General features: G+C 59.6%; 1 protein-coding gene across 4 annotated transcripts in view; it reads right to left on the reverse strand.

The window, feature by feature from the left end:
* The window catches only part of EVL (Enah/Vasp-like), a 164,335-nt gene that overhangs the window by 13,549 nt on the left and 135,348 nt on the right, over positions 1–15,438 (reverse strand). For 3 of the 4 annotated variants that reach the window (XM_082649034.1, XM_082649032.1, XM_082649033.1), the window contains exons 4-7: positions 9,429–9,492; positions 5,522–5,577; positions 3,580–3,809; positions 2,706–2,827 (exon numbers count right to left, since the gene is read on the reverse strand). In XM_082649034.1, the coding sequence (XP_082505160.1) occupies positions 2,706–2,827; positions 3,580–3,809; positions 5,522–5,577; positions 9,429–9,492 (472 nt within the window). The remainder of the gene's footprint in view (positions 1–2,705; positions 2,828–3,579; positions 3,810–5,521; positions 5,578–9,428; positions 9,493–15,438) is intronic. The other variant, XM_082649035.1, reaches the window with a different exon arrangement.

The raw sequence follows: 15,438 nt of genomic DNA on the forward strand, positions 1-15,438 counted from the left end.
GGCCCGCTCACTTCTGGCTCTGCACTTTGTTTCTGGGCTGTCTGGCCCGTCTTCACTCCCAACGCTGCGCGCAAGCACCACCAGCTCCTGCCTGGCCTGCTACTGCCACCGCGCCCGTGACGTTCTGCTCCTACCCAGAGCCTGCGTTTAATCTTCTAAGGATACCCAGCAGACCAGGCCCCTCCAGGCCTGTGAAGATTCCCTGGGCTGAGTGTCTGTGGACACGCTCGGCATCGAGCAGCTCCCAGCGACACGGTTCCCCCGCCTGGTCCACTGCCGGGACAGGCCTCAGCAACTGAGGAGGCAGCGACTCCGCAAGGACCTTTGATCAGCTAAGCTCTGTTACTATGCCTGTTTGACAGATAAGAAAAAGAAGTCCTAATGAAAAGGAACGAAATGGGGTCATTTGTAGAGACACGGATGGACCTAGAGACCGTCATACGGAGTGAGGTAAGTCAGAAAGAGAAAAACAAATAGCGTATCTTAACGCATATATGCGGAATCTAGAAAAATGGTACAGATGAACCTGTTTGCAAGGCAGAAACAGAGACAAAGACGTAGAGGACAAACGTATGGACACCAAGGGGAGAAGTGGGGGTGGGATGAACTGGGAGGCTGGGATTGACACGTAAACACTAATATGTATAAAATAGATAACTAATAAGAACCTGCTGTATGGCACTGGGAACTGCACTTCGCTGTACAGTAGAAACTAACACAACATTGTAAAACAGCTATACCCTAATTAAAAAAAAAAAAAAAAGGGCTTTAACAAGACCCTAGCCAAAAAATAAATAAATAAATAAAAGAGACCCCAGAGAGCTCCCTGCTCCCTTTCACCACGTGAGGACACAGCAGAGATGGCCATTTATGGACCAGGCGGTGGGCTCTCACCAGACACTGCATTGGTCAGTGCCGTGGTCTTGTACTTCTCTAGGAGTCTTGTACTTCTCTAGAACTGTGAGAAATAAAATTCTGTTTATAAGCCATGCATGCTGATTTATTTTTATAGCATCGCAAGCTGATTAAGATAGAGAATTAGCTGTCTGTACAAAGTGGAAGTAGAGATCTTCTTTAAAAAAAAAAAAAAAGTAGCCCTCGCGCGCATCTCCTTGTAGGCTCCACCCAGCATCCTGCGCGCCCAGGTGGGCTTCAGAGAGCAGCGTGGCCGCCCCTTGCCGGTCGTGCAGGGTGAGTGCTCTCGGTGGGCCCGGCTCTGCCACCAGCTTCTGGCGTCTCACTGGCTCCTGGCACACCGGCCTTTTCCTGTTCTCAGAAACTTCCTCTCCGTTTGGTCTAAACCATCTAGGCCAAGCAGTCACTGGGAACGCACTGGTGTTGGACTTGGGGAGAGTGTAAACACTTCCTTTTTTAAAGAATCTTCTATTTTTATGCGAGGCCTCTCTGGAATGGACTCTAACGCACGTGCACACGAGGCTCTCCCCTCTAGCCTGCATCCTGGTCCACCTCCTCCAGGCCCTGGGCTCTGGGGGGTGGGGGGCGTGTCTCAGCCTCTCCAGGTAGTATAACTCCACCCACCACACCCATCTCTGCTCCTCCTCTGCACGGAACCTCTCCTCTGCTGCTTCGGCCCAGAGGACGTGCAGAACCTCCTCTGTGAAGCGCCCCGGCTCCCTGGAGCTGCTCTGCACTGTCCGGCCGCAGTCGCCGGCTCACCTCTGGTCACGGCACGTGGACCCACCTGGCTGCTCCCCTCCCCCTGTGCCCTCCCTTGCTGGGCACACAGGGCCCTGGACCAGCCCCGCCGAGACGTGCCAGACCAGCTACCTGCACTCTGGGGGCCTCTGTCTCCCCCGTGTCCTCGCAGTGCCGTGTGGGTTTACCGAAGACCCGGCACAGAAAGCGCTCGCCCGGGGTCAGCCGCCATGGGGGCACCGGGAAGAGCCTGGAGACTGAGAGAAGGCAGGAGGGGTCACGGGGGAGCAAGGCCCCTGCCGTTGCTTTTCTTGGGCAACAAGGAGCGTGCTGACAGGTGAGGCCCACTCCTGGGTCCTCTGGTGCCCGGGTGAGCCATGGCCCTGGAAACCCCATCAGGGCATTCCCGCTGCCACACCACATTTACAGGTAAGACCCAAGCTTTTGCGACCCTTCTGAGAGGGAGCTGTCTGATCTCTCCATCTGCCTGGGATTCAGCTGGGGAACAACGAAGAGCCATAGTGACAGGCTGATGGCCTTGGGCAAGCTGGAGGCACATGTGCTGGTGAGGATGGAGGCGGAGGCCGCAGAGCTGCGCACGACGGGGAGGGAACTGCTGCTCCGTCCCTGAGGGGTAACGTCCTCTGGGCTCCTACCACCTCAGCACCCCTTCTCCCGAGTCCTCCGTAAGGGCCCCCACAAGGCGGGCCCCTTCGTCATACGTTCACCGCTGGGAATACTCCTATTTTCCCTCGGAATTGATCTCTGAAATGATCTCCAAATTTCTCTCTGCTCAGGACAAGGCTGACACATGGCAGATGCTTCAACGAACACTTGCTAAACTGAAATGAGGAAGGACGTAGAGCTCAGAGGACTCCTTTGGCTTGACGTCTCAGACTGAGCCCTGGAGAAGGGAAAGCGCGACGACCAGTCCCCTGCTTGGCTGAGCCCAGGGGACGGTGGGTCCTGAGGCCAGGCAGGCTTCCCCTTCCGCTGAGGAGCAGCAGCTCCTGACAGTGGCTGGGCCTGGGGGAAGCCTAAGCACTCACCTCTTGGCCAGCAGCTTGTTCATTTCTTCCATGAGGCCTCCTCCTCCACCCCCACTGCTCGCCCGGTTGGCGTCAGACTTCGAGGTCCCGCTGGGACTGGAGCTTCCGGACGCATCTTCTGGCTAAGGGGAGAGGACGGCGCGCTTCGGTCTGGTGTCCGTGGCAGGACGCCACTCGAGGGGAGACGGGGCCACGTGTGATGGCAGTGCTGGAAGAGGTCGAGGCCATCTAGTCCCCCAACCCCACCTGCTGGCGGCACAGCTGGAGCCCAGAGAGCGACCGGGACTGGAGGGTCACGGTTGGCAGGCACCCCCAGGTTCGCTGGCTCACGGTCAGCACCTTGCCAAGGCCAGCGTGGCTTGAGGGGGGAGGAGGCACAGTTCTGTGTCCCAGGTGCTCCTAATCCCACAGCCACACGTACGGCCTTCTAGAAGCCCCACCTCCCAGGACGCTGCTGAAGGCTGGGAGGGCCAGCTGAGCCTGAGGGAGCTGGTGGGCTTAAATGCAGGAGACCCAGGGCCAGAGTCCAAACCGCAACGGATGACCTGCGTACTCTGAACAAGTTGCTCGTGCCTACGCCTCGGTTTCCTCATCTACGAGGGCAGAGATCTCCTGCCTCGCTTGTAAAGGACTAGCAGCAGGTTACGTAACTGCAGGCACCTACGGCTCTCACGCGGCCCTGTCCCAGTGGTCTCAGTAACCGGGTAACTGTGACCGAGGAGGTGGGAGGTGCCGTCTGGCTGGGGAGGGCGGCGCTGCGCTCCCCGCCGGCGGGAAAGGGTCCGCCCGCCCCTCTGCCAGTTAGAAACCCGTCCCCCAGCCTGGTCCGTCCTGCCCACCCGCCCGCCCATCTGACAGGGCCCGGGACACTTACCCGCGGGACTCTTCTCAGCTTGGCCCCAGCCAGGGCGGCGGCCAGGCCGGACACGGAGCCCTCGTCGTGGCTGGTGCCCTGGGCTCCTCCGGCTGGCAGGGGGGGCGGGGGAGGGGGGGCGGCCCCTGTGGGTGGAGGCGGGACAGGGGGTGGGGGTGGGGGTGGAGGCCCGCTACACGAGAGGGGGGCGCCAGCTGCAATGGAGGGGTGCCCCGCTGGGAGGGTGGGTCCTGAAACAACAGTGCGCTCAGTGAGTGCCCAGCTCTCAGCGGGCGCCTCCCCGGGAGCAGGGACAGAGGGCAGCCTACTCCCCTGAGGGATGAGGAACAGCTCAAGCCTCTTCCAGGAAGCCCCCGCGGCATGCACCTGGCGTTGTTCCAGTCTCTCCCTACATTCGGGGGCCGGGCTGGACCCGGCGTCACATACTTGCTTAGCAGCCCTTGACCTACGCTAACTTTCTGTTGCTCAACTGTGGTCTTCCAGTGGGACAAGAAGCTCTTCGGTGGCACGAATTGTGTCTTATTTTCCCTCTGTTTCTCCTCAGCTCCTAGCACCCCCCTAGGCTTCAGCAATTGTTAGTCCCCAAGATACAGCTGTGACTGCCCCTTGGCCTCTGGGGACAGCAGCAGGCGGCTGCGGGTCGCAGGGCAGACCGGGGCATCTGTCCAGGAGCACTGCTGCGTGCTAGGCAGTCCCCCGTCCCCCACCCAGCATCCAACGCCCGAGCCTCTGCTGCAGGCCTGGCCCCGTGCAGGGCGCTGGGGACAAGCGGCCACAGGCTCCCTGCTCACGGTGCTCATGGCCTGGTAGCAGCAAACCCATCACATGGCTGAAGGCAGAACTGTCCCCGCGGCAGGGTGGCAAGTGCCTCCTAGAGCAGGCGCACGTGGGCCGCCCTGGCCTGTGAGGAGGCGCCCCAACCCGACCAGAAGGCCGTGCAAGGCCTCCTCAGGGAAGCAATGACTGCGCTGGACAGGGCAGGAGAGCGGGAGTGACGTCTGGTGAAGGGTGAGTGAGCGCGAGGGGGGAGGCCCTGCGGGAACTGAAGGAGCCGCCGGGAGGGAGCGTGCAGGGCAGTGGGTCTGCGGGGACTGGGCCTGCGCACCAGGAGCCCGTGCCAAGGACCCAGGTTGTTCAGGAGTGATGGAGAAGGGTGGCCCGGTGACAGGGTGAGACCCGCATTAGTAACGCAGGGGTGGGGCAGAGCGGGACAGGAGCCCGAGGGGTGCAGCGGCCCAGCTGAGAGGGGGCGGCACCAGACAGCATCCCCACCAGCGGGGGCTTCTGCAGCCAGCTGGGGCCCGGGGTCCTCATCAAAGACAGGGAAACATTCACCTGCTTACTTCACAGGGCTCGAGAGAATTAAGTGAAACGAAGGACGCGAAAGTACTTTGTAAGTTATGAAGTCCCATGCTTACTAATCAACATTACCCTGTTCCAGAAAACCCCTCTGCTTCACTGTGCTGAGTTCCAGTCACTGTTCAGGACTGAAGCCACCCCTCCCCTGGGGTCTTCTCTGACCCCCAGGGCAGCTGGGGCCCCCTCCACGTGCCTCCACCCCTGCACTGACTTGGTAACTGCATGTGCCCCGCGGTGACCCAGGGTCATTAGTCTGTGTCCTTGGCTGGACAGTCAGCTCTCTGGGGCAGAGGGTGCATCTGCCTCGTCCACCACTGTGTCCTCAGCCATTAGTACAGGGCCTGAGACACGCTCTACTCAGGGGATGAGTCGGGGGAGGACCAGAGGCCAGTGGGCAGGGCTGGGTCAAGCTGAGCTAATCCCCGCACCCGTGCTCCGTTCCCTCGTTTCCCCACATTCACCGGGCGTGGCTGTCACGCTCTGAGGCCTGTGCGACCAGCAGCTGGTCACAGCGTTCCCAGTGTGTCCCTGGGCACCATCTGGTGAAGGGGCGCCAGTGGGCACAGGCAGGGGAAGCTCTCACCTGTGGCTGAGGCTCTTCTCTCTAGAGACTCCTGGCGCTGCTGCTCCATCACTTGTCTGAAAAGCAAACACAGCAGAGCGGGTCTCACCTCCTGGGGCGAGACCGCGCGGCTCCGCGTCAGAGCCCAGGCTGCAGAGCTGGGCTTCGCCGGCGCCCCCGGGGGCTCAGCAATGAGCTCGCCTCATCCCACCCTAGGCTCCGGCTGCTGGGCTTGCCGCCCCGCTCACAGAGGCAGAGTTGTAGGCCCTGGCTCCAGGGCTCACACAGGGGAGCGCCAGCAGCCGCTGAGTCTTAAGACACCTGGGCAGACCAAGCTCTCCCCTCGGCTGGACAAGCTCGCCTAGCTTTTGGGGGCCTATGGCCACAACAGACTCGACCTCAGGGGCACCCATTCTTACCGCACCTGGCTCAGTTTCCTGGAACAACTGTCAGGCATTGTTGGCTGTGAGAGAAGCGGACACGAAGGCTACCTGTCCTCTTCCTTCCACTGATCCAGCTGCGGCCTGGCCTCCATCTGGAGGGCCATTTGGGAGGGTGTACCTCTGCGGGGACTAACCTCCTAGCTCCTCGCACGAGTGGCCCTGGGTTGCTCTTCAAGGCTGGACGAGTGAACACACTGATCCACAAACACATCCAGAGAACCTGGGGCTGAGATGCTGGGGGAGGAGGGGCTCGAGGAGTCATGTGGGCCCGGGTGGCAGCAGGGCTTCAACTGCTGAGCCAACTCTGAAGGCCTGTAATGGGGCGCGGGGCTGAGCGGGAGGCTGTGGGGCACGCGTCTGCTCCGCTGGTGTACAGCGCGCTGATGTCTGGGGCTGGGGCCGGGTGTGCGTGCAGCAGCTGCTCAGTATGCGCTGTGTGTGGAAGAGCTACACGGGGCTGCCCAGCTGCCTTCCCCTTGGACGAAGGTCAAGTGGGACCCGGAGTTTACTGCAAGGTCATTTAGAGGTAGAGAGCTTTCTGGTTCCCGTTCTGGGATTCACTGGTTTGTGATTACAGGCAAGTCATTTCCCTTTCCTGGCCCTCAGATTCCTCTCCGTAAATAAGCATAAGAACACCTGTTTCGTGGGGTTCTTGTGAGGATTATGCCCGAGATCTAAAAAATAATGAAAAAGACCCTTTTGACACTAAAGAGTCCCTACCTCACTGCTGGGCACCACGCAATTCCTCTCTTTCTGGGCCCCGCTCCGTGGTGACTGCCAGGGATGCAGGGGGAGTAGGATCCCTGCTCTGCAGTTTGATGCCTGTGGTTCATAGACTGACCTCTCGGGGTCGCTCGGTCTGTGCACGGTCGACTGCAGACAAAACTGAATGGCCCTCTGCAGCCAGTGGCCTGGAACACTGGACTTGGGGGGTGGCGTCAGATAAAGTGTGTGGTGTTTCACCAGTTCTGAGAGCACAACTGCAGGGTGTGTTTAGGACGCAGGCCCTTCTCTGGGTGGAGGCAGCCCTGGGACCTGGCACAGGGCTGAGCTGGGGCCAGTTCTGGTTCTGCTACTAAGTCTTGCTTACTTTGGGCAAGTCACTTCTGTTCTCTGAGCTTCAGTTGGCTCATGTGAGAAATAGTATGGGTAGTAACAACCCCTGACGGCTGATGTGAGGATTAAAATGAAACAAAGTGTGTAAAAGCCCCTTGTAAACTGCAGTATGTGATACTCCTGAGGGGCTAGAAGACAGGCCAGGGGAATTAATAAGAAGGAACCTCTGGGCTTCCCTGGTGGCGCAGTGGTTGAGAGTCCGCCTGCCGATGCAGGGGACGCGGGTTCGTGCCCAGGTCCGGGAAGATCCCACATGCCGCGGAGCGGCTGGGCCTGTGAGCCATGGCCGCTGAGCCTGCGCGTCCGGAGCCTGTGCTCCGCAACGGGAGAGGCCACGGCAGTGAGAGGCCCGCGTACCACAAAAAAAAAAAAAAGGAACCTCTGAGGTCAGGGGAACTGGTCTCGGCCACTCGCTGCAAGGCTGCCACTTTCATCCACTGGACAATCGTGTTCATATCAGCATTATTTACAATAGCCAAAATGTCAAAGCAAGAAAAATAATATAGGAAAAATGTGGTCTACACATACGATGGAATATTACGTACTTTAAAAAGGAAGAAAAAAAATTTTTTTTTAAAAGTTAGAAAATTCTGACATGATACAGCCTGGATGCAGCCTGAAGACATAATGCTCAGTGACATTAACCAGCCACAAAGACACTTACTGTATGATTCTGTTTCCATTAGGTACACAGAGCAGTCAAGTTCATCAAGATGGAAAGTAGGATGCTGGCTGCCAGGGGCTATGGGAGTGGGGAGGGGGGAGTTAATGTTCACTGGGCATAGAGTTTCAGTTTGTTTGTTTATTTGTTTGTTTTTGGTTTTTTTTTTTGCGGTACGCGGGCCTCTCCCTGCTGTGGCCTCTCCCGTTGCGGAGCACAGGCTCTGGCCGCGCAGGCTCAGAGGCCATGGCTCCCGGGCCCAGCCGCTCCGCGGCATGTGGGATCTTCCCGGACTGGGGCACGAACCCGTGTCCCCTGCATTGGCAGGCGGACTCCCAACCATTGCGCCACCAGGGAAGCCCGGGTGTTAGCGTTTAATGGGGACAGAGTTTCATTTTTGATGCAAACGTTCTGTGGATGAGTGATGATGCTGGTTGCAAAATGACGTGGACATCCTTAATACCACTGATCTGTACGCTTAAAAATGGCTAATATGGTAAATCTGATGATTTTTAAAATTTTAAATAAATTGTTAAAAAGCTGGAAAAAAAAAAAAAAGGAACCTCTCCAACCTGAGTCTGGGAAGCATATTCCCATCTTTCCTTCGTTAACACTGTTACCTTCAAACAGGAAGCCGAGGCCTAGAGCAGTAACTGGCCCAAGGTCACAAAGTACACCATGGCGGCCAGAAGGTGCTCAGAGCAGGGGAGAGGCTCGAGAAGAGAACTCCCTGAGAGAGTCTCACAGCCAGGTGAGGGTGGGGATGTCGCCTGCCCAGCTCCCGGCCCCGGGCTCTGCCTGCCTCACCACAGGCCCCTGGAGGCACGCCCTCTCCCGCTGACCCGGGTGAGGATGCAGGCCCCAGGCCTGCCTCCGCAGCACGGCTCCCACAGAGCCGGGACTCCAAGCCCCTCAGAGACGCTGAGTCCCCACCCAGGAGGCACAGAGCAGGTTCAAGCCCTGGCGCTGCCTCACCTGGCAACGTGACCTGGGGAGGCTGCTCCCTCCTTGGCCACCACGACCTCTTTTGTAACTTCAGGACAATGGCACTGGCCCTTCCTCCCAGTTCCAACACTTAAGAGGCTCCTTGGAGGGGGCCGGGGGGGCAGGGCGTCACCCTATGGCCCAAATCCCACCGGCGCAGCCCTGGCCCAGCTGTCCAAGAGCAGCTGCAGTGCACAAAGTGCTCTCACAGCCTCTGTCTGCTTTAACCTCCACCGGGAGGTGAGCAGGCAAGGGGTTAAGATCCTCCAGAGAGGCCGTGGCACCCACCCAGGGCACCCAGCGAGAGTGTGCCAGGACCAGGGCTCACGAGGCCTTCGGACAGAGCACAGGACGGGGTCAAGGACGGGCCTCAGTCGCACAGGCCTGGCGGGTCACGTCCGCCCATCTCCAGCAGTACAGCCTTGGCCACGTTACTGAATCCCCAGATGACTACCTCCTAATATACCCGGGAGGGCTGTGCTCAATAAGTGAACGACACAGGACACTGCCAGGCTGATCACGAGGCTGCGGCGCCGGCGAGCTCACCCCCGCCCCCTGCCCCCCCGTGAAACCACACCCTCTCACGGTCACTGGCAAAGCAGCAGTGAGCTGGCTCCCCTTCCTTTCTGGTCAGGCCTGTTCCCCCGCCCCCGTGTCTCTCTGGGAGTCCTGGCTGCAGCCACAGGTGTGTCCTCCAGGCTGGCCCCTGCTGCTGGGGGGTTACCTTCTCTGGATGTCCATCTCATCAGGAGACGGGCCATTCTGCACCTGACGCTGGCTGGAGGAGCCTGTGGGGCAGAGAAGCACAAGAGCGCAGCGGTTAACAGAGAAGCAGGGACTCCCGGGACTCTCCCTGCCTCTGCCCTCTGGTCCCACCGGAGACGGTCTCAACCGCTGGTCCTCAGCCCTGCAACACCCTGTCCCCCCTCACCCTCTCAGTCAAACCTCCTTCTCCCTTTCTTGCGGCTCCTGCCCTGGCGCCAGTAAAGGGGGTGCCATTTCACACGGCTCAGAATCGCCCCTTCTCGCCTGACCCCTCTGGCCTCCCTCTCAAACTGCACCTGCCGTTGCCACTTCCTCCTTGCCACTGTGCCCTCGACCCTCGACATCTGGCTCCGGCCTCTCTATGTCCCACAAAGCTGTTCTAACGAAAATTTGGAATCACTGAACCCAGCAGATCCATTTTATTCCGCCTTTTGAGCAGGCGAATGACCCTTACGGCAGGTATGCGTCGGAGCCGGGGTTTCAGCACCGGGTCTGGGCCGCAGCCCCGTGCCCCTCACCGCGATGTGACGCCCTCCTGCCTGCATCTAGGAGTCTGGAGCTGTGCGGTGGGCAGAAGAGGACAGAGCAACTGTGGAGCCTTCCAGGCTACATTCTTGCCCTTGACCCTGAAGGCAGGGCCCCAGAACAGGCGAGGTCTGTGGAGTGTACCTCCTGTCCAGACCAGGGCTGGTGCTGTGTTACATTCACAGGAAAATCAAGCTTTTGCTCCAATCTGAGAAGGAGCTGATTGTTCCTTCTCTTCGCCAGCTCAGGTGTCACTGGGGAACTGTGGAGTCACAGCAATGGGGGAGGGACTCCGGGCAAGCTGGCCTCACGCCTCGCTGCCTAGGTGGGGAAGAGGCATTGTCTCCTCTCTAGGATGAGGGGCATACGACAAAATCCACGATGGGCAGAAGGCTTCTCCCACAGGTGTTTCAAACAGCTGAGAGATTAGCAGGGTGTCCCCTGGGCCAGGGGCACAGCGGCACAGAGAGTAACAGAATCTCAAAGCCGAAACAGGTCATCTGATTCTGGGGCAAGCTTCTGCCCAGCACAGGTGCCCTCCAGGCCGGCTCTCCGAGCATGATCCCCGCAACGCAAGCCTCACCTCCCAAGGGAGCAGGTCCCTTCCTACACCGAGGTCCCAAATCTACCCACCCAGGAAGGCCCGATTTCCACCCCCAGGTGTGACAACACGGGTTGAATCCTTTTCTACTTTTCTATGCTTGACAGTCCTTTCCAAGCCGGGAGTTTGCTTCCATATTCAGCAGCGCCCAGTCCTAGGCCCCAGTATGGGCTTCAGTCACGTTTTCAGTGAGCCTTGCTTTGCTGCTTCCGGACCCCTGTGTGGATGCTTTAGTTGGGGAAAGAGGATCCAGGTGGTGGGCAGTGGGCCAGCTGCTTGACGGGAGGAGGGCCTCCCAGCACCTGAGGATAAATTTCTCCCCTGGGTGGCCCTGCCTGACCCTGCCTTGTTCAATGCCAACTGCTGAACTCAGGGGCCGGGCAGGAGAGAAGACGCCTGCGTACTCTTTACAGAGGTGACTACACAAATATCTGGTGGCCTGGCACATTAGTAGGTGTGAAATAAATACTGGTTTTCTTTTCCTGTCTCTAAACATGCTTGTTCTGCTTTATTTAACATAAAATAACTCTGCTCTTTCTAAAAATTGGTTTTTCTGTAAATATGTCCAGTATAGACATTAGAAAAATTTTCAAGTTTAATAAAGAAAAAACATTCCTAATTAAAAAAAAAAATCCACGGTGGAGGGGACCTCTTTTCTCTCCTACTCCGTGAGGCCCAGGCCTTAGGGCTCCTCTCCTCTTGTTCTCAGGAAACCAGAGAAAGAATACGAGAACACTGCTTTACAGCAGTGTCAGGTCACTTCTCTTAATTTAATTTACAGTTACTGTAATTCTCACAACCCTACTGGACAGCTCCCAGGAAGGCTTGTAACAGGTGAGGGCACAGCCCAGAAAGGGTAAGTGACACACCTGTAAACAGGAGAACCAAGCTCAGACTACCCGCAAAACGCCACTTCCTTTCTTAAATTCAGTCGCACTGTGGTGTCGGCTGAGACCGGCCTGTAGGATGAAGAGTGCAGGTGGCAGACTGGCCAGAAGAGTCCCGGGTGAGGGGCCGCAGCCCTCAGACAGCACCCAGGCTCTGCTTGGTGTCCGCGCGGCGGACAGTGCCACCCACTCAGCCCAGCATTTGGGGCTCAGGCCTGACAGCTGGACTCCTGCCTTGTTCCAAGACCCGGCCTCGGCTGCTGGGCCCGTGCCCGCGTCCGGATCTGCCCCTCTTCCGGGGCCAAGCCCCTGCCCCGGAGCCCCCGCCTGGCCCCTGGTCTGAGGACGGGAGCGCACCCTCGCTCTGACCGGGCTCCGCCAGCTGTCAGGACCCCCGCTGGCAGCCAACTGCCACGGCGTGAACTGCGGAGGTCCTGCGCTCGTGCCCCTTGTTCCGCCCGCTGGTCTGGACTGCCTCCTGACACCCTCAGCCAGCCGGCCTGGCCAGGGTGGGAGGACCGAGCGCAGCCCTCGCTGCTCCCAGGGGGCTCCAGTCCCTGCGCGTGAGGCATCTCAAAATGCGACGGCTAGAACTTTAGACACTACGGGGCAGGAAGAGACAACACTGGTTGCGTGAGGCCTCCCACTCTTTTTAACCTCAGAAAATGTGGCTATGTTTTGAGCTGCGAGGGTCCTTAGCATTAGGAAGTACAGGCCCTCTGTCTCAGAGGGGAGGGGTCTGTCCAGGGGCGCGCGGGGCGTGCCTCCTTCCTCCTGGCCCATTCCACCCACTGGCCACGGTGCCCCACTGGCAGAGGCGGGAGGACAACGGGGAGGAGGCTCCACCCTCCAGGACGGTCTAGGGCCTTCGGGAAGCCTGGGCACAGCCCATCTGTAGATGCCTCTTGTGTTGAGATCTCAGGGCGGGAGCATCGGGTGTCTGGTCATCACTCCCGTCTGTCCCGCGTCCCAAGTTACTTCCCATGATTCTCTGAGCGGTGCGATCAGAAGCCAAACACGTGGAGTGTCCTGTGCCCGAGTCACCGCAGGCCAGCCGTGCCCCCACCTCCAGGATCCAGGATCCAGGTGAGGACCGCAGGCCACCCACCCCCCAGTCTCCTTAGCTACCAAGTTCTCTGCTGCTGCGTCTGAGACCCCAGCAGAATCCACCTGCCTCTCCCTGCTCACGCGGCTGCCTCAGCATCTCTCCTGGACCCGTGCCTTAGTCAACCAAAGGGACCTCCGCCTCTACCCACACCTCTTTCTCCCCATCCAGTTTCCACACTGACTGCAGATCACATGATCTCTGGAAAACACAAGTCTGACCCCTATGGGGTCAAGTCCAAGCTCAATGGAGTTAGGAGTCCAGCCCATCCCCACAGCCGCTTCTCCTGGACTCACCGCCCCCCCCCCCCGCCCCCACAGCAGGCCTTCTGCACCTGCTCACTAAGCCTGGATCACCTGTTGTGCTTCCCACCTCCCCGTCTCTGTGTGGCCCCCATCCACCCGGGACACCTTCCTCACCTACCACGTCTTCAAGGCCCAACTGCATAGCTGCCTCTGCCAGGAAGCCTGCCCTACCTCCTCCTGCCTCCACTGCTCGGCCTCTCCCACACCACTTTCTGATATTACAGTGATTGGAGGGCAGAGACCACGCCTGTCACTCATCACTCCCTGCTCAAGGCCGGCTCACATCAGGTACTCGGCGTATTTTATCAAACGGAGTTGGGAAGGTCTGAGGGAACCTTGGTGTGATCACCAAGCCCAGGGAAAAAAGCACAGGAGAAGGAATGGGACTGGACTCGCTCAGATGAAGATAAGACCCACCTAGAAGTGAGCCACAGAACCAGGGCTCCCCAGGTCCGTGCCTGTTCAGAGAGGAGGCCGACTGAGGCCCAGTTCCCAGGCTAACTACTCCCCGCCGGCACCGGGGCCCACTGCCACCCGGAGAAGGGGTGTTGGTGGCTTTGAGAGGTGGGGAGGTGGCTTGCCCAAGGCCATGGGGCTCGGTGTCACAAGCTTGCCAAGTCTGGGAGCTCCAACTAAGACAGATGCTGCCCTTCTCTCACTCACTTCAAACAAGTTTTGCAAAGTCACAATAAAGAGCTAATTTGCACTACAGACACGTGACAAAGAGGAAAATTGAACGTGGAACATGGACCCAACATCGGGAGAAGCGGGGCGCCTGTGAGGTTCTGGTGTCTTGTGGGTCCAGCCCACAGCGTCAGAGTGCACACCCTGGTGGCAGGCCAGGGCAGAGGGTGGCCCGTGCCCGATGGAGCCCCTGTCTGACCACAGAGAGGAGCCTGGGCATGGGACAGGCAGGCTCATCCGCTCTGAGTCCATCTGACATGATGCTTCTTGGGGAAGGAGTGACTTCTTGTCCCCTGAGGCCCACATTCCAGCTTCAGGTCGGAGTCCCATCACACACCCACTCCTACAAACACGCTGGTGACTCAGAGGAGGCCCTTTTACCCTTGGGGGTCATGAGGTGGGGGATGGGAAGGAGAGACAACACCAGAGGGGAGGGAGAGGCTGGCCAGACCCAGGCCATGAGCCCGCCCGGGAGGGGGGCTGGCAGCCGAAGGGCCCTAGGGCAAGTCACTGAGTGACCGGAGGCCACACTGAAGGGGAGAGAGGGGCTGGGAGGACTGAGGTCAGACCTGGGGCCTCAGCAGCGAGCAGGGCGTGAACGACCCCGCGCCCTCCACGGGGTACAGGGCTGTTCCCAGCTGGGGTGAGAGCGCCCGGTCCGGGTACTGCGCCCCCGAAGACTTCCACGGCCTCCATCTGTGACGCAGATTCCAGCGTGAGATGCGATCGTCCTCGGGAACACTGCCCTCATTCAGCAGCAAGGGGCCGGGGAGAGCAGATGGAGGAAAAGCCGGCTGCACAGGGTCAGGCTTCCGGGAGAAGGGACCCAAAGGGGCTGACCCCCGGCCCCGCCCCAGCCTTGCTGAGAGGGGTGCAGGGGACAGGCGGGGCCCAGGCCCTGCTCTGCTGTGCAGGGGGCACCTCCTCACGGGGACTCTGCGAGCCCAGGCTCCCTGTCCCCTAGGACGTATTACGTGCACCTGTATGTGCCAGGACCCGGGCGCACAGCCGTCCGACTTAACCCCCAGGCACGTAACTGTCCTGTTCTCCACGTGCCCGGCACTTAACGTACTTCTTGGCATCCGGTCAACACTCGACAAATATCTGTTGAATAAATGCATGACCGGGCCCCAGGCAAACTGTCTGATGATCTCCAACAGCTGTCGAGGCTGTGCAGGCGGCACATTCTAGAGCTTTCCCCTCACGCTGGAAACAGGCCGTGGCCGAGCCGGGGACGCGCCTCGCGAGCGGGAGATTCGCGAGCAGGGAGACACCGTGGTCACCGGCGGGGGTGGCACTTGGCCAACTCGAGGCGACGGGATGCGGGATGAGAGAACTCAAGTTTATCGAGCAGCCACCATGCTGCGTGCCAGGTCCTGCGCCAGAGACTCCCAGACGTCACTCACTTAACCCGCACCCTCACCCCAGGAGCCTTGGTAGCATCCGTATTTCATCCTAAGGAAGCCGGAGAGCAGACTTCAGCTCTGCTGAAGTGACTTCAGCTCCCTTAGACACATGCCCTTGAACTGCTCCGCCTCCCGGGGAAGGGAGGGTGGGGGAGGCCGGATGGGAGGACAGGGGCAGAGGGTCCTAGAGAGCAGCGTGCAGGGCGGGAGGCAGGCAGCGGCCGCCGGGTTGGGGGGGAGTGGGGGGAGCCCCGGCGCCCTTTCCCGGCCGGAGTCCAGCCCCCGCAGACTCTCAGCACCCACTGGCCTCTGGGGAGGGAGACCGTGGGTCGGCCTGCCTGCCGCCATCCTGCCTGACCCCACGCAGGTGCCCTGCCCACGCAGTGCTTGGGTGAAGTGAGCGCAAATGAATGCTCCTGACCCAGGAGAAAGATCTGTATCCCAGGCTCTCAGCTG

The sequence above is a fragment of the Grampus griseus genome (genome assembly GCF_964374135.1).
Source record: "Grampus griseus genome assembly, chromosome: 2".
NCBI lineage: Eukaryota > Metazoa > Chordata > Mammalia > Artiodactyla > Delphinidae > Grampus > Grampus griseus.